The 24,386-nt window shown below is 39.6% G+C and overlaps 1 protein-coding gene across 2 annotated transcripts in view; it reads right to left on the bottom strand.

The window, feature by feature from the left end:
• The window catches only part of COG3 (component of oligomeric golgi complex 3), a 70,118-nt gene that overhangs the window by 11,423 nt on the left and 34,309 nt on the right, over positions 1-24,386 (bottom strand). The window contains exons 14-20 of one of the 2 annotated variants that reach the window (XM_055244033.2): positions 22,258-22,363; positions 15,828-15,952; positions 13,515-13,604; positions 9,275-9,395; positions 6,692-6,780; positions 6,448-6,582; positions 106-181 (exon numbers count right to left, since the gene is read on the bottom strand). In XM_055244033.2, the coding sequence (XP_055100008.1) occupies positions 106-181; positions 6,448-6,582; positions 6,692-6,780; positions 9,275-9,395; positions 13,515-13,604; positions 15,828-15,952; positions 22,258-22,363 (742 nt within the window). The remainder of the gene's footprint in view (positions 1-105; positions 182-6,447; positions 6,583-6,691; positions 6,781-9,274; positions 9,396-13,514; positions 13,605-15,827; positions 15,953-22,257; positions 22,364-24,386) is intronic. The other variant, XR_008651189.2, reaches the window with a different exon arrangement.

Below are 24,386 nucleotides of genomic sequence, written 5' to 3'. Positions count from 1 at the left end.
CCAGAATGAATAGGAAACCAACTCCAAGCTGTCACAGTAAGGACTATATAAATGCAAATTAATAACATCCTAAAAAAGAAATCCAAAATGGTCAAATCAGAATACCTGGTTGTGCCCAAGGCTGCTGTGAGAGAGTATACTTGGGGCCTCCCTGACTGGCCATTGTTTTTAACGCTGAAACCTAATAGAGGAGACAAAAAGAAAAAAAGTTTCATTTCATCAATGACAAATTAAACTGGTCCTGCTCTCAAGGGTGGTACTGCTGTGAAGGGATACACAACACCATTTAAACCTATTAAAACACAATGATAATCAAATGTGCAGCCGTAACAAAAATGCATTATCTCATAATCCTTTATAAGTAATCAACATTTTTAGTAAAACTTCTTTTGTGATTTCACGGCATATGGTTATCTTGCTAAAAATCATACCTAAGTCCTGAGGCATTCTATCTGAAATACTTCCCACTAGGAAGACAAAAATGAAGCCCTAGAGAAATGTCAACACAAAACAGGTGTCTCTTAAGGGGACTGTTACGTCAATAGTAAATTATTTTTTTATGTAACTAGAAAAATGTCACCCTAGCTGGATAAAATCTCCTTTACATATGGAGGATCATTTTTCTTATATCACAGGCAGAGAGAATGTCATTAAAACAAACAAATAAGATTTTCAAATACCATCAAAAAGTCACATATGACCGACCAATCAGTACTAAAGATAGACCTGAATGACCATCTTCCAGTCATCTCTTTTCATTCCTTAGCAGCAGTATAGAGAAGTGGATCCAAAAAAGGGCATTTAGCTGCTTGAACAAGACTGTTTCTAAGACAGTAGCTGTGGTGGAGCCATGGGGTAGCTGGGGAGGGTAAGAGAGAGAAACTGCATAAAACATGTTTTAAAATAGACAGTCATGTGCCAAAGGTGCAGTCCATGGCTTTGGCCTCACAGGAAAGTCTCATTAGAAAAACCTGAGCACCAGCTCTAGATTTCTCATACAAAAGGTCATACAAACATTTAGGCAGACACAGGGTATAATGTTGACTTGGATCTCTTCAGCCTCCCCTTTATTTCTAGTTTCTATTTATCCTCCTGGACCACTCTAGGCCTTTGCTCATACTGCCTACCTGTATAAAATCACCTCTTTCCTTCTCTCACTCCATCCCTCTTTGCATCTTTATTTTTTGAGATGCACTTTAAAAAATGAATCATATATATTATAGATACTAGACACTGCTAAAAGAAAAATACATTCACACTTTAGTGTATGTTATCCAAAATATTTTCCGTTGTAAATATATAAATATACTAATGTGTTTACATTTACAAATCTGGGAACAGTGTTCTGTGAACTTTTTTCCCCACTAAATCTACATTCTGGTCATTTTCCCACATCCAACAGTTTTGTTGTAATAGTAATGGCTGCCTACTGTTGCACTGATTGCTCCAGAATTTAACCAATTTCATAACATATATTTAGGTTTTGCACAAGTATTTTTATGTTAAAAACAAATATAAACCAGTATATTCATCTCTATTTACTATCCAGATAGTTTACTTATCTTTAAGTCAAACTTCAAAGAGCATTTGCTTCAAAAGTTTTCCCCAATCAGCCTTATTTTTTTAAGGCTAGTCAAATGAAGCCCCATCTTTTTAAAAATTCCTACACAATGAACAAAGACCCATCGTCTCACAATAACATTGCTGTATACAGTTTCATGTTTACCTATTTTTCTGTCTTAACTTCCCTTTAGGTTATACCTCGAGAGCAGGAATTAAACTTACAGATCAAACTCCATTACATGCACTAGATCAAGAAAAAAAATTTAAGTTTATAGTGTTACTGAGGAAATTAACAACACTTCAGAGGGAATATTAAGAATAAACTTGTAATAATCAAATTGCTTGAAAGAAAATGAATATTTTCTACATATAAGTCTGAGTTTTTAGCATAAACTGGTCCCATCAGAAAAAAAAAAAAAACAAAAAAAACCACTTTTCAGCTTAGCTACAAAACCTGGAATTATACTTCCTTTAAAATGTCTTAATTTAGACTTTGTGCTAAAGCAAAATCTTCACCTCAAATTTGTCAAACTGTACTACAAAATAACATTTCTGCAGCAAGCACTTTACAGATACACATATGATCTTGTTTTGTCTCCTGATAACCTTAACTTAAGTCAGAAGGTGGCAGACACAGCTGCAGGATCTAGGGCTCAGCTGCCTTGACACAAAGTTCTTGCTTTCTACTATAACCACTACCATCCCAAGTCCTACTTAAGAGTTTGTTTCAAGCAACATTTAGTACAATGGAATTCTAGAACAATAAAAAAGTATCAACAGTTTTTGAAGTTTGGTAGAAAATAATCTAAGCCAAATGTTTTCATATGAGCCTCTACTCCTAAGCCTTAGAATAGTATTACATTCCCTCAGGGCAAATACTTAGAGAAGAGGTTATTTTTCCAGGGGCAGGAAATGAGGCAACAGAGCATATATGCTCTTCTAGTACTTATTTTATTTTTTCTCAGGAAAGACCAATAATTATACCAAAAATCAGGTATTAAACAGAAACCAGACAGGTGAAGATGTTGTAGAAATGTTTATCTCATGAATACTCAACCCGTTTCTCAACCTGTCAAATAAAGATGCTTCTCTTACTCCAGGTTCCAGGGATGTAGTAAGAATTAATGCATACAAACTGTTTCAACAAGGAGCACAGAGGAAGAAGCTACATAAACAACAAGGCCAATTTACAGTAGATGAAAGGGATCCAAATCAGACCCCAACTCCTTAAGCTCAAAAACAAGTCTTCTGACAACCTAAAAATATCCTCTACATGGTAATACATCTATATTGTTAAAAATCAGTCCAAACTTAGAAACAAGCTGAGGACATTTTGTTGATGAGGCTTACATCCAAATGATAAATACCGAGACCTACAAACACACATCCAAATGAGATGAAAGACTGTTTCCCATCTGTACCTATGGGTGTTGATTTTCCTGCAATCGTTTATCAAGGGACAAGCATTATAAAATGCTAAAACTAAGGCCAGGCACAGTGGCTGCTGCCTGTAATCTCAGCACTTTGGGTGGCCGAGGAGGGCAGATCCCTTGAGGCCAAGAGTTTGAGACCAGCCTGGTCAACATGGTGAAACCCCGTCTCTACAAAAAATACAAAAAAAATTAGCCAGGCGTGGTGGCACACACCTGTAATCTCAGCTACTCAGGAGGCAGAGGCAAAAGAATTGCTTGAACCCGGGAGGCAGAGGTTGCAGTGAGCCGAGATCGTGCCGCTGCACTCCAGCCTGGGTAACAGAGCAAGACTGTCTCAAAAAAAAAAACAAAAAACAAAAAGCTAACTAAATAAAAGAGGCATGAGATTCTGCACTTGCAGGTAATTAACGCTGAGGTTTACCTTTAAAGAAAATCATTTTAGATGAGTTCATGTCCTTTGCAGGGACATGGATGAAACTGGAAACCATCATTCTCAGCAAACTATCACAAGGACAAAAAACCAAACACAGCATGTTCTCACTCACAGGTGGGAATTGAACAATGAGAACACATGGACACAGGAAGAGGAACATCACACACCAGGGACTGTTGTGGGGTCGGGGGAGGGGGGAGGGATAGCATTAGGAGCTATACCTAATGCTAAATGACGAGTTAATGGGTGCAGCACACCAACATGGCACATGTATACATATGTAACAAGCTTGCATGTTGTGCACATGTACCCTAAAACTTAAAGTATAATAATAATATTAAAAAAAAGAAAAAGAAAATCATTTTAAAGTTTTCTATAAAGTCTTCCTCTTTCTCTGCTATTCAGAATGCTAGTAACAGTCACTAGGTAAAAAGTGAAAAATCTTTGGTCCACAAATTTTAAGATGCAGTGTCTGAAATGGTCGAGCGTGTGTGTGTGTGTGTGTGTGTGTGCGCACGCGCACATATGTATCTTTGTCTCTGACTCACTGTATGCCACAGGATGAAAGGGAACTGAATCTGGAATATGACACCATAAAAGGGAAGCTCAGTCCTCCAGGCTGCAGTGTCCACTCAGTAGAAACTCAGTGAGCAGCAGTGAGGGCCCAGGGTTGACAGAGGAAAAGGGAGGCAACTACAAGTGGTCTGAGCAAGGGCAGCAGAGACTGATGACGTAGGATGAGACTGGCTTCTAATGGGGATGAGAGGCAAGGCCTTTCCCTTCCCAATCCCATTACGAAGGGAATATAAAAACAGGTCCATGAACATTTGTTCAGGGATCCCTGCTATACGCACGTAGCATGTCCACGGAGAACCATTACATAATTCAGACTTGGAATATTTTCTACATAAACCTCTATTTCCCTTTTCAAAAAAAAAATGTTTTGAGACGGAGTCTTGCTATGTTGCCCAAGCTGGTCTCGAACTCCTGGGCTCAGCCATCCTCCCACCTCAGCCACCCAGAGTAGCTAAGACTATGGGCATGTGTGAATTTTTATTCTCTTGATTTCTAGAAAAACTGTGCTGTTCTAAAACAACCCTTTAATCCTACATTTCATTATAATCAACTTGCTTATTTCAGAAGATTCATTCTGCTGTTCTGTTATTGTACAATATTCATCTATAATACTTCCCACCAGTACTACTGTGGATGTTCTCCCAGAAATATACACTACAATCTACCAGCTTGTTTTTCACAAGGGTAGTTTCAGTAAAAACTGTAAGTTATCTGTAAATTACAAAGTACCAATACTCAAACCTTTTTAAAAAAATCAAAACCTAGGAGAATGCATTTCTATCCCCCTCCTTTTTTATGGTTTTTGTGGTGGGAAAAAAAAATGCATATGCACACATGCCAAATACTTGGAATAAAATCCACTTAACAAGCAATATATGCCAGTGATAAACAAAAGAGTACTTTAACATTACTATGCATTTTTCGCCTTTCTAATTATTTTTTAAAACTCTTATTTTCTGTCTTTACCACAGGCTTCAGGCATATTAGCACTGATGGTCCCAACAAGAAGTTTCTAATGAACAACTGCATAGCTGTCTCCTTGTTATTTCATACATATATCCTGTCTGTCCAGTTAAGATTAGTCAAATCTGAAAATAAGAGCCATCATATTTTTATTCTTTTTATGATGTCCTCTGATACAAGTCTGGGGTAAACAGTAGTGGCTTAATAAATAAAAATTTCAAGACTTTTTCTTTATTTCTTTCTCTGTTTTTTTATTTTATTTTATTTTATTTTTATTTTTTTTTTTTGAGACAGTCTCACTCTGTCACCCAGGCTGGAGTGCAGTAGGATGATCTTGACTCACTGCACCCTCGACTTCTCAGCTCAAGCCATCTTCCCACCTCAGCCTCCCAAGTAGCTGGGACTATAGGCACATGCCACTACACATGGCTAATTTTGTTCATTTTTTGTAGCAACTAGGTCTCACTATGTTGCCCAGGACTGTTAACCAGTGTCAAACTCCAGGGGCTCGAGTGATCCTCCTGTTTCAGCCTCCCAAAGTGCTGGGATTATAGGTGTGAGCCAACACACCCAGCCTAATTTCAAGACTTCTTAAATATCTTTAAGTCCTTAGTGATGACACTTAAATTTTTTTTAAATGATTAGGTTGAAACAAGAATGTCAAAATAGCCATGATCTGCTTTTCTCTTTGCTGGCATTCGCCAGTTAATGGATTTTAGCTTAGAAGACAGAGAGACAGAGAGAATATACTATCCACACATACAGTCAGTCCTCACTTAATATCAGCAATAGGTTCCTGAAAACTGTGACTTTAAGTGAAATGACGCACAGCATGTCCTCAAATAAAGTCGTTTCCTTCAACGGTTCAACATTGTTTCATTATACTGTTGATGAGGAAAAAAAAAATTGGTTTCATTTTATGTTGTTTCACTTAAAGTCAGTTTCCAGGAAGAGACCACCAATGTGAAGGAGGACTGACTGTACATTAAATTCATGTATCTGACAGTTAACAATGCTATGTTATAAAAGTCTTCAGTTCTCAATTATCCATGCAAAATGGAAGAGAAAAATGGCATGTAAAACAAAGAGGAAAACAAATCACCCATTTTAAGAATAGGAAACCCTGATTCCCAGGACTGTGGTTGCTGCCATGCAGGTCCAGGAGAAAGTGAGAGTCCCAGCCCACATGCAGATAACCTACAAGGCGGATAAACAGAACACAGCTAACCAGGGGTCAGCTATAACTAGCTTTGCAATATTTCGACTCTTCCTCTTAAAAACAAAAACTGTGCAAGCATATCTAAAAGTCCATAAACCAAAAAGCTTCCATAATAGGAAACACAGTGACTTCCTAGACAGAATCATTAAGACTTGGGCTTAATATCTCCTTCTGCCAGAGTTTACACAAGAGAGTAATTCAAAAGGAAATCTAGGGAAGAATGCAAAATGACTTTACCAAATAGGCACCAAGGTCTATACCTTTGTCATGAACTCCTCCAGCTGTTCTATAAACAGCTTGGTCTGCTGCTGAATAAACTGCTCACAGGCCGATTTCAGATGACGGTCTACGTCTTTTTTAGAGTCAAGATAATGTTCTCTTATCTCAGGAGTACCCTTAAAAAGAAGATAACAATTTCCTCCTGTTTTTATGTGCCTAGAAATCACCAGACATGTAAAGAATGTCGTTTATCTCCCACCACCAATGAAACAGACTCCTTCTCACCTCCAACAAGAACTCTATCAAGGCATTGTTGCTATTCAGCCTAAAAAATCTTGGAACAGTCATAGGGTTCAGGATTTTAAATGCTGCATCTGTGAAACAAAATTACTCATCCAGTGAACATGTAAAGTTTCAACAGCAAAGCCATGAGTAACATACAACAGTTCTCTACCACCACAAGGCAAAAAGCCAATTCACCTTCAGCAACTCACCTCCATGAAAGGCTGAGAGTGAGATGAGTACCAATTTTGGCTACAGTACTCACAGAGTTATTTTCTAGAAGTTCAAATTGCAAAATGACTATTAATCTCAATTATTCACTTACCAAAAAAAAGAAAAATGATAAATGGTAATTGGCACCTTAAAATTTCACTGCTTTACTTTTAGGGTATTAAATAGGTTTTTAAAAAATACTCATATACTTACCCAGCTTCTTTGTTAAAATCCTGGCTGGCACAGAAATTTATTCATTTGAAGCAGAGTAATAAACTAATGTGTCAGCCAAGAAGAAAACACCAAAAGGACCTATTTACCCCTTAACCTCCAGACTAACTAGAATTTATGTAAAATATTAGCTGAGGTCTCATTGATGTTCAAATGCAATACGATATAATGTTAGTCTTGAGAGGTTAGAGGCGTAAAAGTAAAGATAGCAAGTATTATTAAGTGAGTAAGAAAAAAACATCTCTTTGCTTTGCCAGACTAGATAAAGCAAAGCATGAAATGCTTCTAAACCTGGTTTTGCAAGCACACACTACCATAATACTTACTGCCTTGACCCTGGTAGTAATGAAGAAGACCCTCTCTCTATCAGTTCAGTATTCAGAGTAAAGCTTTAGTAAATAGTTGTGTCTGCTGTCTTTTCTATAAGACCCCTCAGAGATTCAGTCTGCACAGAATCAAATCATCATATGGTAGAGATACACAGGCTTTGTAATATTTGGAGGAAAACACACTTTCAACCAAATTTTGCCACAATCTCAAGATATTTCACTTTCTCTCACCTCAGTTGATCTACACTAGAACCAAGCAGCAACAAATTACAACTTAGAAAAAAATGAAAGAAAGTAAATCAACCCTGCTCTATCCCATCACTTAAAGTAAGAACTGTCAGAAGCTGGGAATTCTTCAAGGTGTGAGAACATGATTCCCACACCTCACACTGAAAGGAATGAATGAAATCAACCAGAATGGGTGGGAGATGGAAGCCTCTGATGAGAATAAGCTTTAAAAAAACTATGTGTTCTGTAAAGGCAAAAGCCAGGAAATCTGGCACCTATTTAAAAACCCAAACCAAAACAAAAACACATGGTGTGCCACTTCCAAGATGAGAAAAAAACAAAAATAATTTAAAAATTTTAAAATCACAAAGTACATAACACACATGCTTTACAGAACCAAAACATATTCTCCATGGTGGACGAGAGAGAGCACTAGAGAACGAAAAAGAGCTAACTTGTTTTAAGAGGACTCATCATGAGATTACACTGGCTCTCGGGTGAGTTAAATCAAATCCACTATCAGATAGGCACAGGAATTGGGGAACTAAAAGCCTGCTATCCTTGAACATCCTATATTTGGGGTTCCTCTAAACTGTAACACATAGAAAATAATTTGAGTGACCGTTTTTTAATTGCCCCAAAACATTAGAGAGAAGTTAACTGATCACATAAATGAATGGCTTAAGGTATCAGAGCATAAATCTCTTAGAAATGTTTAAGATAAAGTTTATATAAATTTGTAAGTAATTAAGGGACATGAGGGATGTTTATGGTATATCCTTAACTGCTTATGATCAATTATCTTAGAAATTAACTACTCTGATCTTTTAGAAATCATCTCTTACTAATTCAGAGACAAATCATTAGGATGGATGAATCATCTTTCTCAAGATGATTCAATGTCTACTACCAACTCAAAGACCCTATCTTACATGATTGCTGATTTAATACCACTGAAGTTTATTTAAGCACCTGAAATTTATAAAGATGTTAACATATATTTTCATTCCTTTTCGGTCTTAATGATCTTGATAACCTCGTGAAGGTATCATGACAAGTTCATTATGCTCATTTTACCTAAAAGGAAGGTGGCATGGGGAAGCTAAAACACCCACCCAAGATCACACAAGGGCCAGGAAATTATGGGACAGGTAAAACCCAATGCTTTCAAATTCTTAGATAAGTACTCTTCTCATTTTACCCAGCTGGCTTCCTGAATTTTCATAAACTGACAAACTCAACTCAGTGCTTAAAATCATCCCAACTAGTTGATATTACTTACTTAGGAAGCAGTTATTATACAGATTTTTCACTTTTTAACTGGTTGTAGGAATATGTGGCAGAGTCTAAATGAGTCTAATATTATAAACTGAAATGTCCAGATACAGTTCCCTTCATAAAGAAAATACAGCAAGTTAGACGTCATTAGCATGGTGACAGCTCAGCTTAGTATGAACAAGTAACATATTTAGCAAGCAAAGCATGCAAAAAATTGCAGATGAACATAAAATAAACCTAAAACCTGTGCTGACACATCTGGACAGATCAAACACACCCAAGTGTGCCAGCCAGGACAGCAAAGTACCTCTAGTTTTCTTGAGGTCCAGGGAAATTTCCTTAATGGTGAATTCAGTGTGAAATGGAGCAATTTGTTCACGAAGTATCAAAAGGTGCTTAATTAAGAAAAGTTGTCCATCAATCTGAGTCTAAATTATAAGACAGAAAAATGGATATGATCACATATTAAATCAGAATAAAAGCATATAAAGCATACAGTATTAATCAACATTAATCTACCTAGGTTTACAGCCTATGGTGTCAATTCTCTTTTGTTGTGCAATGAACTCTCCCCATGCTAGAATTAAGTTTAAAAATCTTGCTTCAAACTCTTATTTGCACTGTCACTTGCTCTACTTTAAAAATCCAAGAAAGACACAAGGCTGTAAAGCAACACATTTACAAAGAGAAGTCCAATTTACTTTCATCTGGTGCAGAGGTAGAAGAGATGATGCAGCCTAACAGTGGCCCAGAGCAGAGGAGGTAAAGAAAGGCTCAAAGAATAAGCACAATCCTGACCTGGCCTGGCATTCTAATTTCTCCTCAGGAAGATGGCTTTCACTATTTGGTCAAAGTGGTTTCGATATCTAGAACATCAGACATACTTATATTTGTACAAATGTAAAATGATTTGGGGTTGCCATTTTGGATCCTCCTGCCACCAACAGAGCTCTGACTACCCACATCCCTGAAGGTCCAGCATGTCCTTCTGCCCTCTCAGGACCATCCACAAAAGTCTTGTGATTCATGCTCAGTTCTCAAACCTCTGACCCAATCCTCAAATAATAATCATAGCTCTCATTTCAGAAAAGAGTTTGTATATTAATAAGAGCAAGGCTGTATTTGCTCCTTCTTGCTGTTACTCAAGGCAGAATCTTATTTTGAAAATACTGCTAATGAAACTTTTATATTACCTTAGGAAAAGATTAAGTTATCTTTCAGTAAGCAATATAAATTTTAAAGGTGTTATTAAATGAAGATTCCTTCCCAGTCTCGCTTACTCTTTCCACTGATTTTAATAAACATAATCAGTGACTTATGTCATGGAAACTCACTCTGCATACGGGAACACAGAGCACCAGGTAAGTGCGAAATGCTACACATTTTAAATACTTGCTCTATTTTTAAAAGACCTAACAACTCTGATGCCAAAAATAGTATCATATAGATTTTATTACTTCACTAAAGCTATTGTAATCCAGCAAATAGTATCATGTTAATTTGTTGACAAGTGCTCAGTTTAAGTATGTAAGAACAATTTCTTGCCTTAAAAAACTCTTTAAGACATTAATCCATTTTCACTGATCACTTTTTAAGATAAAAGTACACAAGCTTGACCAGGCGCGGTGGCTCACGCCTGTGATCCCAGCACTTTGGGAGGCCGAGACAGTCAGATCACGAGGTAAGGAAATGGAGACCATCCTGGCTAACATGGTGAAACCCCGTCTCTACTAAAAATACAAAAATTAGCCGGGCATGGTGGCGGGCGCCTGTAGTCCCACCTATTAGGGAGGCTGAGGCAGAAGAATGGTGTGAACCCGGGAAGCGGAGCTTGTAGTGAGCCGAGATCGCACAACTGCACTCCAGAATGGGCGACAGAGCGAGACTCTGTCTCAAAAAAAAAAAAAGTACACAAGCTCAACCATGAAAATAATAAGCTAGTGTCCATCAAATTGAGAGCTTCCCCATACATATTTAAACCTCTTATAATATGTAGGAAGCAGAATTAGATAAAAGAGGATGGCCTACAGATAATGAGGGCAAAAGACCGAGCTATCAAAAGGCTTTTCATGCCTCCCTTAAAAGAAAGGACATGGCCAGGTGCAGTGGCTCACACCTGTAATCCCAGCATTTTGGGAGGCCAAGGCAGGTGGATCACTTGAGGTCAAGCATTCAAGACCAGCCTGGCCAACATGGTGAAACCCTGTCTCTATTACAAACGCAAAAATTAGCCGGGCGTGGTGGCGCACACCTGTAATCCCAGCTACTTGAGTGGCTAAGGCACAAGAATGGCTTCAACCCAGGAGGTGGAGGTTGCAGTGAGCTGAGATAGCGCCACTGCACTCCAGCCTGGGTGACAGGGTGAGACTCTGTCCCAAAAAAAAAAAAAAAAAAAACAAGGAGAGAGGACAGTGGTACAAGAGGACATAAGCCTATGAACTTTTTAAAAAATTAGGTCATATTTTTCCCTCCTGAGATCTGAGAAACATAGGATCACTGTAGAAAATAAAGAAATGTATAGGGAATGAGAGAAAAAATCATCCATAGTCACCTAAAAGCTTTCACTGTTACATATTTTCTTCAATGCATTTTATTACATAGTCATACCATATTATCTGATTTGCATCTTAAATATCTGTTCTTAATCTGTTTAAGTTAAATTTTACTGTTTCATTTTTAAAAATTTAATGACTGTGTAATATTGTTATATAAAACATGCCACAATTTACTTAACCATTTCCTTAACATTAGACATGTGTTTTCTAATTTCACCTATTATCAAAAATGTGTGGGCACAGACTTGGAAATACTTGTTAAAACTTAAATCTGCCTGTCTGTAACTTTATTTCTAGTCCCCATGTGAAAATTTCATTTCACCTCTCCATTTCATGAATGAGAAAAATATAGTGGTCACAAAGATAGAGCTTTCCTAACAACAAGATCCCAAATTATTCTGTGGAGAGATATATATATAAAAAATGTATATATCACTTTTATATATATAATTTATACGTATATATTATATACAATTTATACGTATATATTATATACAATTTATACGTATATATTATATACAATTTATACGTATATATTATATATAATTTATACGTATATATTATATATAAAATTTATACGTATATATTATATATAAAATTTATACGTATATATTATATATATAATTTATATGTATATATTATATATATAAAAGCCTTGAACTTAAAAGTCAAGTTTATAAATCCATATATCAAAAAAAGTTCACAGAATTTGAACACGCCAAGTGGGAAGAAAATTTTGGCTAGAAACAGCTCCCACAGCTCCTTCCCTATAGGTGACAGGTATTTTAAGAGGAGAGTTAAGCAAAGCAACACTTTTGAACATGCTCTACTTCCTGGGGAAAAAAAAAAAAATCTCAGGGTCTGTGGGAGAAGCACATGCCAGCAGCCTTCAGCCCCAGATTTTCTGGATTAAAAACTATAAACCGCTAAGTGCAGTGGCTAACACCTGTAATCCCAGCACTTTGGAAGGCTGAGTCAAGAGGACGATTTGAGCCCAGGAATTTGAGACCAGCCTGTGCAACATGGTGAGATCCTGTCTCTATAAAAAATAAAAAATTCAGCCAGGTGCCTGTAGTCCTGCTGCTCAGGAAGCTGAAGCAGGAGGATTGCTTCACCTCAGGAGGTTGAGGCTGCAGTGAACAGAGATCATACCACTGCACTCCAGCTTAGGTGACAGAGTAAGACCCTCTCTCAAAAAAAAAAAAAAAAAAAAAAAAAATAGGCCAGGCACAGTGGCTCATACCTGTAATTCCAGCACTCTGGGAGGCCGAGGTGGGCAGATCACTTGAGCCCAGGAGTTTGAGACTGGCCTGAGCAACATGACAAAATCCTGTCTCCACAAAAAATACAAAACTTAGCTGGGGCATGAAGGTACATGCCTGTAGTCCCAGATTCTTGGGAGGCTGAGGTAGGAGGATGGATTGAGCTCAGGAGATCAAGGCCGCAGTGAGCTATGATCACACCACTGCACTTCAGCCAGGGAGACAAAGCAAGACCCTGTCTCAAAAACAAACAAAACTGTAAGCCATACAGTCATGGTGACTCCTTCTAGTCACACAACCCAGAGCCACAATTACCTGTCCTCAAAATTGACTGACTCATTTCCTCCATGTAAGAACATTTGACTATTTAAAACATTATCGTAGAGATGATTATAAATTGTGATGTTTCCTTGAAAATGCTTTCTTGGTATTCCAGGGAAATAATACCATTTCCCCAGTGGCTAGGACTACAACAAGAAATCTTTACCCTACAGAATGTGTAACCTAAGTACCACTTTTGGTACTTTAGCAAAGTTGGACTCTCTTATATAGTACAGTCTTTATTTAGCACTATAATGAAATAACAGTTTCTCTCAAAGAGCCTCAAAATTCAATCATGTTAAACAAATCCTACTGCCAAAACAGCTTTAAACTTCTGTGCCTATAAGTAAATGCTATATTCCACAATATTTTACCAGGAAACAGGATTTCACCTAACACTTCATCGAACCTTGTTTTTGCTGATAGACTCTGACGCTCCAAGTAAGGACTGAATGCAGGCAGACAATGCTTCCTGTGATAATCCTTGGAACACTGCCCTCTGGTGGAATAAAAGAGAATAATCAGCCTGTGGCACTTGACAAGACAAAAAAAAAAAAGGAAAATCCTAGGCTGTAAGTGCAAATAACAATGCCTGCTTGACCTCATGGTTGGATTAATTTACTACTTGTATTATTCTTCCTGGTTTCCTATTCCCATGCAACCTTTCTAGACCAACACATAGATATGTAATATGCAGTCATCTCTGGAAACACTCATGTGACCCTTCAATAAACATTGATTAGCATGCTAGGCACTGTGCTAGATGCTAGAAATATAGGCAGGCATGGTTCTGACCTCATGGAGCCTTCGCTCCAACACGATCTCATGTGGGGCTGTTTTTTAAATCTCTAAAACCAACTTTAAAACAAACCTCAGTAAATTCACTTCTAAAAATACATCAGAATTGTATTTTAGGAAATCATGTACATGGCTCTTCATTACAGTATTATTTAGAACAGCCATAAACTGGAAATAACATAAATGTTCAAAGACAGGGGACTGACAAATAAAATACAACTAAATCTAAATTATAGAATACTGTTTATGAAATCAAAGAATGCTGAAAGAGGCGGTGAAATTCATAATGGAGTTTAAAAAAAAAAAAACCGGGTTACCAAATGGTATGGGCAGTATGATTCTTTTTTTTTTTTTTTTTTGAGACGGAGTCTCGCTCTGTCACCCAGGCTGGAGTGCAGTGGTGCAATCTCGGCTCACTGCAAGCTCCGCCTCCCGGGTTCACACCATTCTCCTGCCTCAGCCTCTCCGAGTAGCTGGGACTACAGGTGCCCACCACCACACCCGGCTAATTTTTTTTGTATTTTTAGTAGAGACAGGGTTTCACCGTGGTCTCGATCTCCTGACCTTGTGATCTGCCCCCCTCGGCCTCCCAAAGTGCTGGGATTGATTCTTAATTTAATTCTGCCATTACTATCTTCCCAGAGGTGTGGCATGGTGGTTGGACCAGGACTCCTGTCAGTCCCCTTGCTTCCCTCCCAGCCTCCATTCTACATAAATATGAGCCTATTCATTATTAGGCCACTGTCCTGGGCCCTGGTCTCTGACTTGATGTTATTCTCTTTTTACATTGCTTCTCCCCATTCTGTGGTTTCCCACAAGGCTATTACTATAGGAAGGAGAGATTGGAGCTGCCACCTGCTGGGTCACTAACCCTGCCTAAGAAAGCTTAAGATGAGCAGCTTAGACCAAGACCTTCGCCTTCCCCTGCTCAGCCTTAATGTATTTTACACTGGATTGTCTTTCCTCACCTTTGATCGGTAAGACCAAAAGTGTTAAGATTTGAATATAAGCTAGGTGAAAAAAGAATAAGCAAGCCTAAGGCATAAGACAAAACTGGCATAGTGACCTCCTCAGGCCTACCTACTATTTAGCTAAAATCCCTGTTAAGCACCCTAAGAGGCTTTATTTACTAGAGTCTGTGATGACAATGGGTTCTATGTGGAATATGCCTCCTGTGTATTTTCCCTGGGATCCTGACTCCACTGCAGGAAGCTGCTGAATCTTAGCCTAATATCATTATTCAATAAACCGAATGGACACCCTGGGGAGGAAGAGATCCAAACCTCTCTCTGGAAGAGATCTCATCAGATGGGCAAAAAGGCTGAGACATCTAAGTCTGTAGAGGTGATCTGGGCCCATCCTTAAGAGTCCCAGAACTGGGCAAAAGGCACTTTTGGTAGCATTTCAAAATCTATAAGCACAAAGCCCAGCAATTATGCATTTTAAATTAAATATAGAGTAGTGTACACTCTACTGACCCAATGAAACAACTGTGCAGTCCTAGGACTCTGGTATAAAATACCTCTGTGGTGTAAGGGTAAATGCATACTCCTTTTGAACCATATCCTTAAGAAATAGTGGCATCCAGACAATTCATTACTTGACTGCTATATTTAATCATTGCTCTAAATGCAGTCAGGATCTTCTCCTCAGGAATGCACATATAAAACAGTCATGCAAAATTTGCCCACAATTTCCTCCCTTGAGGTGTCCATAGAATCCCCAAAGCCCATTACTGAATTATAAGTTTCTATAGAAAGTTCAGGTTAGAAATTCCTAAACTAGCCTGACCCCAAGTTACTTCCATATCTAAAAATCATGATTTTAAGAATATCCAACAAAATACTTTATCAAGATCTTAAAATGTAAATTAAAAAATATTTCAAGTGAAAGAGCAAGCAATTCACAGTAAAGATACACGTACATCTATGCATCTGTATAATTTGGAGAGACAGACAAGAGTTCTTCGCACCGTAGGATACCACATTCCATGAAGATCTGCTGGAGAAATTGTGGTCTGTGGTCTAGGATTGAGGGATTCTGTTGAACCTAAAACCCAAGTGGAAAAGAAGACACATTTCACACATGTGGATGTTTGTCTTACAATAATTTACATGGCAACTATAAACTGCTTATTCTCATTAGCTATCAATAGCTAGAGGGCACCAATTTTTTCCCGCCTCAGTTTTCATCAAGAATACCCCAAGAAATCTAAATCGGTGACAGGCGAGATTTAACACAGTAAGTGAGAATACACATGAATATGGACATACATACATTCCAGCTTCATATATATACGCTCAACCCAAGTTGCTTTTCCCAAATTGTGATCAATAATCTTTATGGAACATAGGAAAAGCATAATCACATTATAGAATGCAGCCATTAAAAAGGAGGCAGATCAGCCGGGCACAGTGGCTCATGCCTGTAATCCCAGCACTTTGGGATGCCAAGGCAGGCGGATCATGAGGTCAGGAGTTCGAGACCATCCTGACCAATGTGGTGAAACCTCATCTCTACTAAAAATACAAAAATTAGTTGGGCGTGGTGGCACGTGCCTGTAGTCCCAGCTACTCGGGAGGCTGAGGCAGAAGAATCACTTGAACCTGGGAGCCGGAGGTTACAGTGAGCCAAGATCACGCCACTGCACTCCAGCCTGGACAACAGAGTGAGACTCCACCTCAAAAACAAAAAAAAGGAGGCAGATCTCTATGTAGTCATGAGGAACGAAGCAGGTGGGAGCCTGTGCAGGTGGGGGAGTAACAAGAAAACAAAGCACTTCTAAAAAGGGGGATTAATCACAGCAGGTTCACCTGTCAGCCTGTCTTCCACACTCTGAGTCAAATCACATACAGGCCTAGTTAGTACATCCAATTCCCAGGTGACCAGAGCGGGCTTCCCCCCAGCACTGGGAAGCTCAGAAAAGGCAGACTCTGGCGACTGCGAGGAAGAGCAGGTGGGGAGTGTGGTTGGGCAAAGACACCTCTGTAAGGGAAGCACAATCACTTCTCGGTCGAGGGACCAAATTTCAAATGAACCATGAAGAGTGGAGCTGGTATAATACTTTGAGACAACAGGTGATATTGAAAGATGGACTAGGCATTAGAGGACATTAGCAAACTCATTAAATTTTTAGTGCAATAATGGTTTATTGTTAAATAAAAGATGTCGTTATTTTTTGGAGATGCTGAAATACTCAAGGGTGAAGTGTCAATGATGTCAATAATTTAAAATGGTTCATAAAATATATACTTACACACACACACCCCAACACATACAAATACACACATACACCTATATGTGTATATGTGTGTGTATATATATATGTGTGTGTGTGTGTGTGTGTGTATATATATATAAATATATATAAAAAATAAAATGTTAAGTCTTGAATCCAAGTTGTGGGTATGGGTGCTCGTCATTCATCTTTCTTTCAACTTTTCTGTATATTTGGAATGTTTTCAATAATAAGAAAATAAAAGTAGATCTATGATACACTGGTAATAAGTTACAGAGCAAACATTAATTCCTTTTTATAAATGGCTATAGCAGCATATGCTTACAAGAAGGCCTGGAGGTTGTATAGCACAGATTTGAGGGGAATGGGATGAGGGAAATGTTGAAGCTTAGTGCTTTCTTTCCTTTTTTTTTTTTTTTGAGATGGACCTAGGCTCTGTCACCTAGGCTGGAGTGCAGCGGCACGATCTCGGCCCACTGCAACCTCCGTCTCTTGGGTTCAAGTGATTCTTCTGCCTCAGCCTCCTGAGTAGCTGGGACCACAGGCTCCTGCCACCACACCCGGCTAATTTTTTGTATTTTTAGTAGAGACAGGGTTTCACCATGTTGGTCAGGATGGTCTTGATCTCCTGACCTAGTGATCCCCCCACCTCAGCCTCCCAAAGTGCTGGGATCACAGGCATGAGCCACCACGCCCAGCCTTTTTTTTTTTCTTTTTTTCTGAGACAGAGTCTGGCTCTGTTGCCCAGGCTGGAGTACAGTGGCACAATCTCGGCTCACTGCAACCTCCACCTCTTGGGGTCAAGCAATTCTTATGCCTCAGCCTCCAGAGTAGCTGGGATTACAGGAATGTGCCACCACACCCAGCTAATTTTTGTATTTTTAGTAGACATGGGGTTTTGCCATGTTAGTCAGGCTGGTCTCAAACTCCTGACCGTGGGTGATCTGCCTGCCTCGGCCTCCCAAAGTGCTGGAATTACAGGTGTGAGCCACCGTGCCTGGCCAGTACTTTCACTTTACAATTCTGTAAGCTTTTTTTCCAAAAACAAGTACTACTTGTATAATTTTTTCTCTCTCTCTCTCACCACTCCTATTTAACTTGTATAATTTTTAAATTTCTCCCATAAGAGCTCACTTTAAACTAACATTTAATTTGTATTAAGTTTCTTAAAGAAAAAGAATAAACAAATTACATCAAAGAATATTTAGGAGATGAAATATTTATAGTTTTCCTTAGGAATACGGTATGTGCAAGATCCCTTCTGCAAAATAAAGTGCCAAAAGAATTCCCTCAAATAAAAGTTTAGTCAAACAAATGTGTTTAAGTACTTTAAAGCCAGAAGTCAGCTTGTGTTCATTTTTTTCCCTTTCCTATGTAACTAATACTAGTTCACCGGGGCAAACCATCAAAAGCCAAGTGCCCTCTGGCTGCCTCTCCTGAGGAGCAGAGCAGGCCCCGGGACCAGGGCTTCTCCCACAGCCCTCCTGCACGTCTGCCTCCATCATCCTCCGCGGGCCTCACCTCCCCCTTACTTGCTCTACATACAAAACAAAGCTGTGCTTTTTGAAGCACTAGTCTCTTCACAAGATGGGTCCCTCCACCAATCTGCCCTGACACCTCCTTCTATGCCATGAACTTCACATCATTTAAAGCCCTCCTTTCAGAGGCTTCTCATTCTCTCACTTCCAGCTTTAGAGGTGGGAACTAGGGAACCAGGAAACCAGGAAAAGTGATTATGACATAATCTTTTTGGTTTTGCTCCACTTCCTACCTGACTCAGAGCCTTGCTTTCCACCCCAAGATCTATCGCCATTGTGATAACACTGATAACTGCACAGATGACGAGCTGTTCATCCTTACCTTCTCAACTCCAAAGACTTTCTCTTCCATCCTCACACCCCTACCCCAGGGGCAGATTTTCTTAATACTTGCAGAATTACATTCTTATTACTTTCTACAGACTTCCTTCTTCCTCTCAACTATTCCGCCTCTAAGGTTTTAAAACTTAGCATGCCACTTTATAACCACAATGTTCTTGAGATTTCGATCTTCTCACCTGTTTACGCAAACGACACTGCCAACCCCTCCTCCTCTGACATCAATCACACTCTCTCACTTGCCCACTTCTGACCTCGCTGGCTGTTCCTTCTTGGTGGGCTTAGTTTACTCCTCTATCTCCATTTGCTCCTTAACGTCAGCACTGGCTCAGTTTCTCTCCCAAGACGTCTGCTACAGTCACCCTACACTCTGTCCTAGGATGATCTTACACAAGCCCAAAGCATCAAGTACACCTCATCCTTTATTTCTAAATCAGTCTTTCTCTCTACAGCTCTAGGGCAGTGCTGTTCAATAGAAATATAATGTAAATCATAAATGTGACACAGTAAAATGTCACATTTTAAAAAGTAAAAAAGTTAGCCAGGCATGATGGCATGAGCCTACAGTCCCAGCTACTTGGGAGGCTGAGGTGGGAGGTTGGCTTTAAGCCCAGGAGGCAGAGGTTGCAGTAAGCCAATATCACGCCACTGCACTCCAGCCTGCCCGACAGAACCAGACCCTGTCTCCAAAAAAAGAGTAAAAAGAGGCCAGGCACAGTGGCTCACGTCTGTAATTATAGCACTTTGCGAGGCCAAGGTGGGAGGACTGCTTGAGCCCAGGAGTTCAAGACCCATCCTGGGCAACATAGCAAGACTCCATGTCTATTAAAAAAAAAAAAAATGGCTGGGCATGGTGGCCCATGCCTATAATCCAGCACTTTGGGAGGCCAAAACAGGAGGATCACTTGAGCACAGAAGTTCGAAACCAACGTGGGCAACACAGTGAGACCTCATCTCTTTGAAAGAAAAAAAAGAAAGCAGGATTGGCCAGGCGCAGTGGCTCACGCCTGTAATCCCAGCACTTTAGGAGGCCAAGGCAGGCAGATCACCTGAGGTCAGGAGTTCGAGACCAGCCTGGCCAACATATAGTGAAACCCCATCTCTACTAAAAAATACAAAAATTAGCTGGGCATGCTGGTGTGCACCTGTAGTCCCAGCTACTCGGGAGGCTGAGGCAGGAGAATTGCTTGAACCCGGGAGGCGGAGGTTGCAGTGAGCCAAGATTGCACCACTGCACTCCAGCCTGGGCAACAGAGTGAGACTCTGTCTCTCAAAAAAAAAAAAAAAAAGGAAGCAGGATTAATTTTAGTATATTTTATTCAATCCAATATGTCTAAAATATCATTTTAACATGTAATCAATATAAAAATTACTAATAAGATATTTTCCATTTTTTTTTATTTTTCTGAGACGGAGTCTCACTCTGTCGCCAGGCTGCAGTACAGTGGCACAATCTCGGCTCATGGCAACCTCCACCTCCAGGGTTCAAGAGATTCTCCTGCCTCAGCTTCCCGAATAGCTGGGATTACAGGCGCGTGCAGCCACGCCTGGCTAACTTCTGTATTTTTAGTAGAGACGGAGTTTCACCATGTTGTCCAGGCTGGTCTTGAACTCCTGACCTCAGGTGATCCGCCCGCCTCAGCCTCCCAAAGTGCTAGGATTACAGCTGTGACCCACTGCACCCAGCCTGTTTTCCATTCCTTATATCATACTAAGTCTTGGAAATCTGGTGTGAATCTTACACAATTATGGCACATTCAGACTAGCCACAATTACAGCACATTCAGACTAGCCACATTTCACATGCTCAATGGCAGTGGCTACCATATTGGACAGTACAGCTTCTAGAACCATATAATACAGACCCTCTCAGTTGTTCCACATGGACCTTATTCAACCCTCACATCTGAGGTGCCAGCAAATTCTACTGATTCAAACTTCTAACCATATCCCTCATCTCTGTATTTCTCTCCATCCCCCCCAACACCATCCTGGTTCAAACCACCTTTATCTTTCAAATGGAAAAATATAACAACTTCCTGATCAGTCTCTACAGTTCTGCCAATAACCCATTACTGCCTCATTGTAATGCCAGTAATGGGTTAAAAAGTAGGCTTTAGTGGGGAAAGAGAAAATGCACAAGTCCAGGGTTGGCAAGACAGAAATGTACTCTCGTCTCTCCAGTACTCATAAAGAGGTATACTAGGACCAAGAGATGTACTAGGACATGGTATGGGTTCTATTGAAGAGGAGGAAATTTCAGCCCTCTGTGGGTCCTCCCTCCTACAGGGCAAGCGTGATAAAATGGCTTTGTCAGATGGGCAATATCCAGCTGCTTGACAGTCTGGATTTAGTGTAGCAACTGTTTATAGAGTAGACTCAGAACACCTGATGATGCCCTTCACCGGGGGATCCTGAGGTAGCTGGGGCTCTTTAAAGCCCATGGAGTTACAGTACCTACCTTCCCAGTCATCCCATGGGGAGCTAGGCTTTAGGGCCACTCTTATAGCTGGGTGGGGAAGGGATGGCTTACTTCCCATCTAGCTTGCTGTCTAGGTCCCTGATGAGTATCCAGGGTGATTCTTGGGACAATTTTGCTCCTTGTATAACACGTACCCTAGTCCAAGCCCTTCCATACAACTGTGCCAATAATATTTTATTCCAGTCCCAGACACTCAGTATGTTTACGAAATGCAAATCTGATGGTCCAGTCACCATGATACACTATGCCAGCTAGAAGTCCAAAGGCCGTGAGACTATCACATGACATCTATCCCTATCTGGCCTATTTTACCTGCTCCTTCCCCACATACAAGCTGGGCCCGAACATACCAAACCACTTGAATTATGCAAAATAGCCACGGTTTTCCATTCCTGCATGCCTTCCTACATTCTATTCTATCTTAAACAAACTTACTTCACCTGGCTCTCTCACACTCTTCATAAAAACATTATAGCTCTCAGACACCACACCCCACACTGAGTCCACCTTCCCACACTCAGAGCTCATCTCCCTTCGCAATTTCCATGCCCCTCATCCATGGTCCAAGGGCACCCTGTGCAAACCATTAGCATCTCACTCACCACTGAATTGTCTGTGGCTTGGCAATCTCCCCCCCATAAAGTGTGGGCTCCTCAAAGGCACAAGTTGTTTTTCATGCCTGGGACAGGACAAGTCCTCAGTAAAGGTTTATTAACCCAAATGAATAAATGCTGGCAGTTAAGACATCATAACATACCAGATTTTGTCAGACTGTTAGACTCTCCTTCTTCTAAGTGAACATCTGAAAATGAAGCTTCTGAAGGTACCTTCTTCTGTTCATCTTTCAAACTCTGTGCAATTTGCTGTATAAAGAAATCAGAAGGAACGTTATCGTTCTCAGCAGTGTTTGCAACATGAACATGTTCTTTATACAAAGTATATATTTTTTTAACTTCACATTTGGAAACTATTCAGATTTAAGACTGGATACATTCTGAATATCAGAAATGTTTTTGTTCAAGTAACTGGCCAATCCATTTGACAGGCTTTTTCTTTATGTGATAATAGCTACAGTATGCTATTTTTGAAACAGATATTTTTTAAAAATTAGCATGGACTCACTGCCTAAAGAATATCATACAGTATACAAAGGAGACACCAACTACTAAATTAGTAATGAAAATCCCACTAATTTGCATTAATTATAAAGGTGGAAATACACAGAAATGAAGACCTAACAGTCATTTAGTTACTGTCAAAAAGAATGGCCAGTCATAAAAATGAGACAATGGACTTTGGGAATTCCGGGGCAAAGACTGGGAGGCGGGTGAGGCATAAAAGACTCCATATTGGGTACAGTGTACACTGTTTGGGTGACAGGTGCACTAAAGTCTCAGAAATCACCACTAAACAACTTATCCATGTAACCAAAAACCACCTGTATCCAAAAAACTATTGAAATAAAAAAAAAAATTAATGGCCAGAGAATTGATTAGGAAACAGACTCCCTACCACACAGACCAGTCCACTCATTCTGCATGCAGAAATTGGAAAGTACAGCTAATCCCTAAACAGCATGCAGATGTCACAGCCAGACCACTCTTATACCCCAGTCCCTCACCAAAAGGAAAACAAAGTAAGCATATTTACTGCAAGTGGTTACCCTTAAGCCAAAAGGTCTACTACACAAGGGAGCATCCAGGATACAGGCCATGTAATGACTGAATAAACATACCAAATATACCACTAAATTACAATGTGAGGGAAGCATATAGAAAACTTTATCACCTAACGTCCTATCAGACACAGCAATTAAAACAGGCATTCTTATCTATAATACAAAAACTGATATTCCTAATGAAGGCCAGTAGGGGAGGAAAAGGAGGGAGCACCATTCGCTAGATCAGGCTGGGAAACAGACCTAGTCTTCATCATACCTGCTTTGTGGCCCTCAAAGTCAAGGCAGCTCCTGCAAATGGACCACCCATCTGCTCCCTGTTGTTATCCGCAATACCAAGACACATAAAGGTAATTCCTGCTATGGACCACAGAAAAGAAACAGCCTCCACTGCCTGCCCTACAAGGGAATCTGATCCCTGCATGGTTGATTCTGTACATTATTTAAAAAGTAACAACATATAAATAATTAATATAACTAGCCAAAAATACAATAAGTTTAAATAGAAGTCAGAGGAAGAGATGTGAGTTTAGGAGAACATCCTCAAAACAGGTAAGGGCATATTTCCAGCCTGTTAACTTTAAAACGAACATACCTATTATTACACATTTATCCACCTAGGCATTGAAATAAATTAGGTTAAGTCAAAATGCTGGTGAGGATGTGGAGCAACAGGATTGATCTAGTATACACACGTATTTCTATGCTGTCACCTGAGAGAGCTTAAAAGCAACAATACCCCCGTAGCAATGAGCACACCTAATACAATCCTTCAATAAAGGAAGATTGTTTCTAATACAATCCTTCAATAAAGGAACCAGCACTCCTTGAAGAAACGGTCGATTCTAGGACAGAAGCAGGAAATATACTGATGCACCTGAAGTTCTTGCAGTGCCAGGAAATAAGGAAGTTCTCAAAATAAAAAATCTACATAAATGATTATGTCAAAAGAACATAGGAGCCAACTGAAAGAGCTCCCAGTGGTGAAAGCTGGAGCAGCAAAATAAAGTACCACTGAACTATAACCCAAAGTATGAATAAATATCCATAAGTCCACACTGACATCAGTAAGTGATTGAATCAACAAATTGCAAAAAGAGACAAATCTCCCTTACAGAAAAGTTCCAAGTATTTATATAGATACTTTGCCCTCAAAAAAGGTAGAGCACAACCCACTCCTTGAGCATGGGTTACACATGGGACTTCCT

Source organism: Symphalangus syndactylus, chromosome 15, assembly GCF_028878055.3.
Source record: "Symphalangus syndactylus isolate Jambi chromosome 15, NHGRI_mSymSyn1-v2.1_pri, whole genome shotgun sequence".
NCBI lineage: Eukaryota > Metazoa > Chordata > Mammalia > Primates > Hylobatidae > Symphalangus > Symphalangus syndactylus.
The sequence above is the reverse complement of the archived record's forward strand: the minus strand, read 5'-3'. Positions and strand labels throughout refer to the sequence as shown.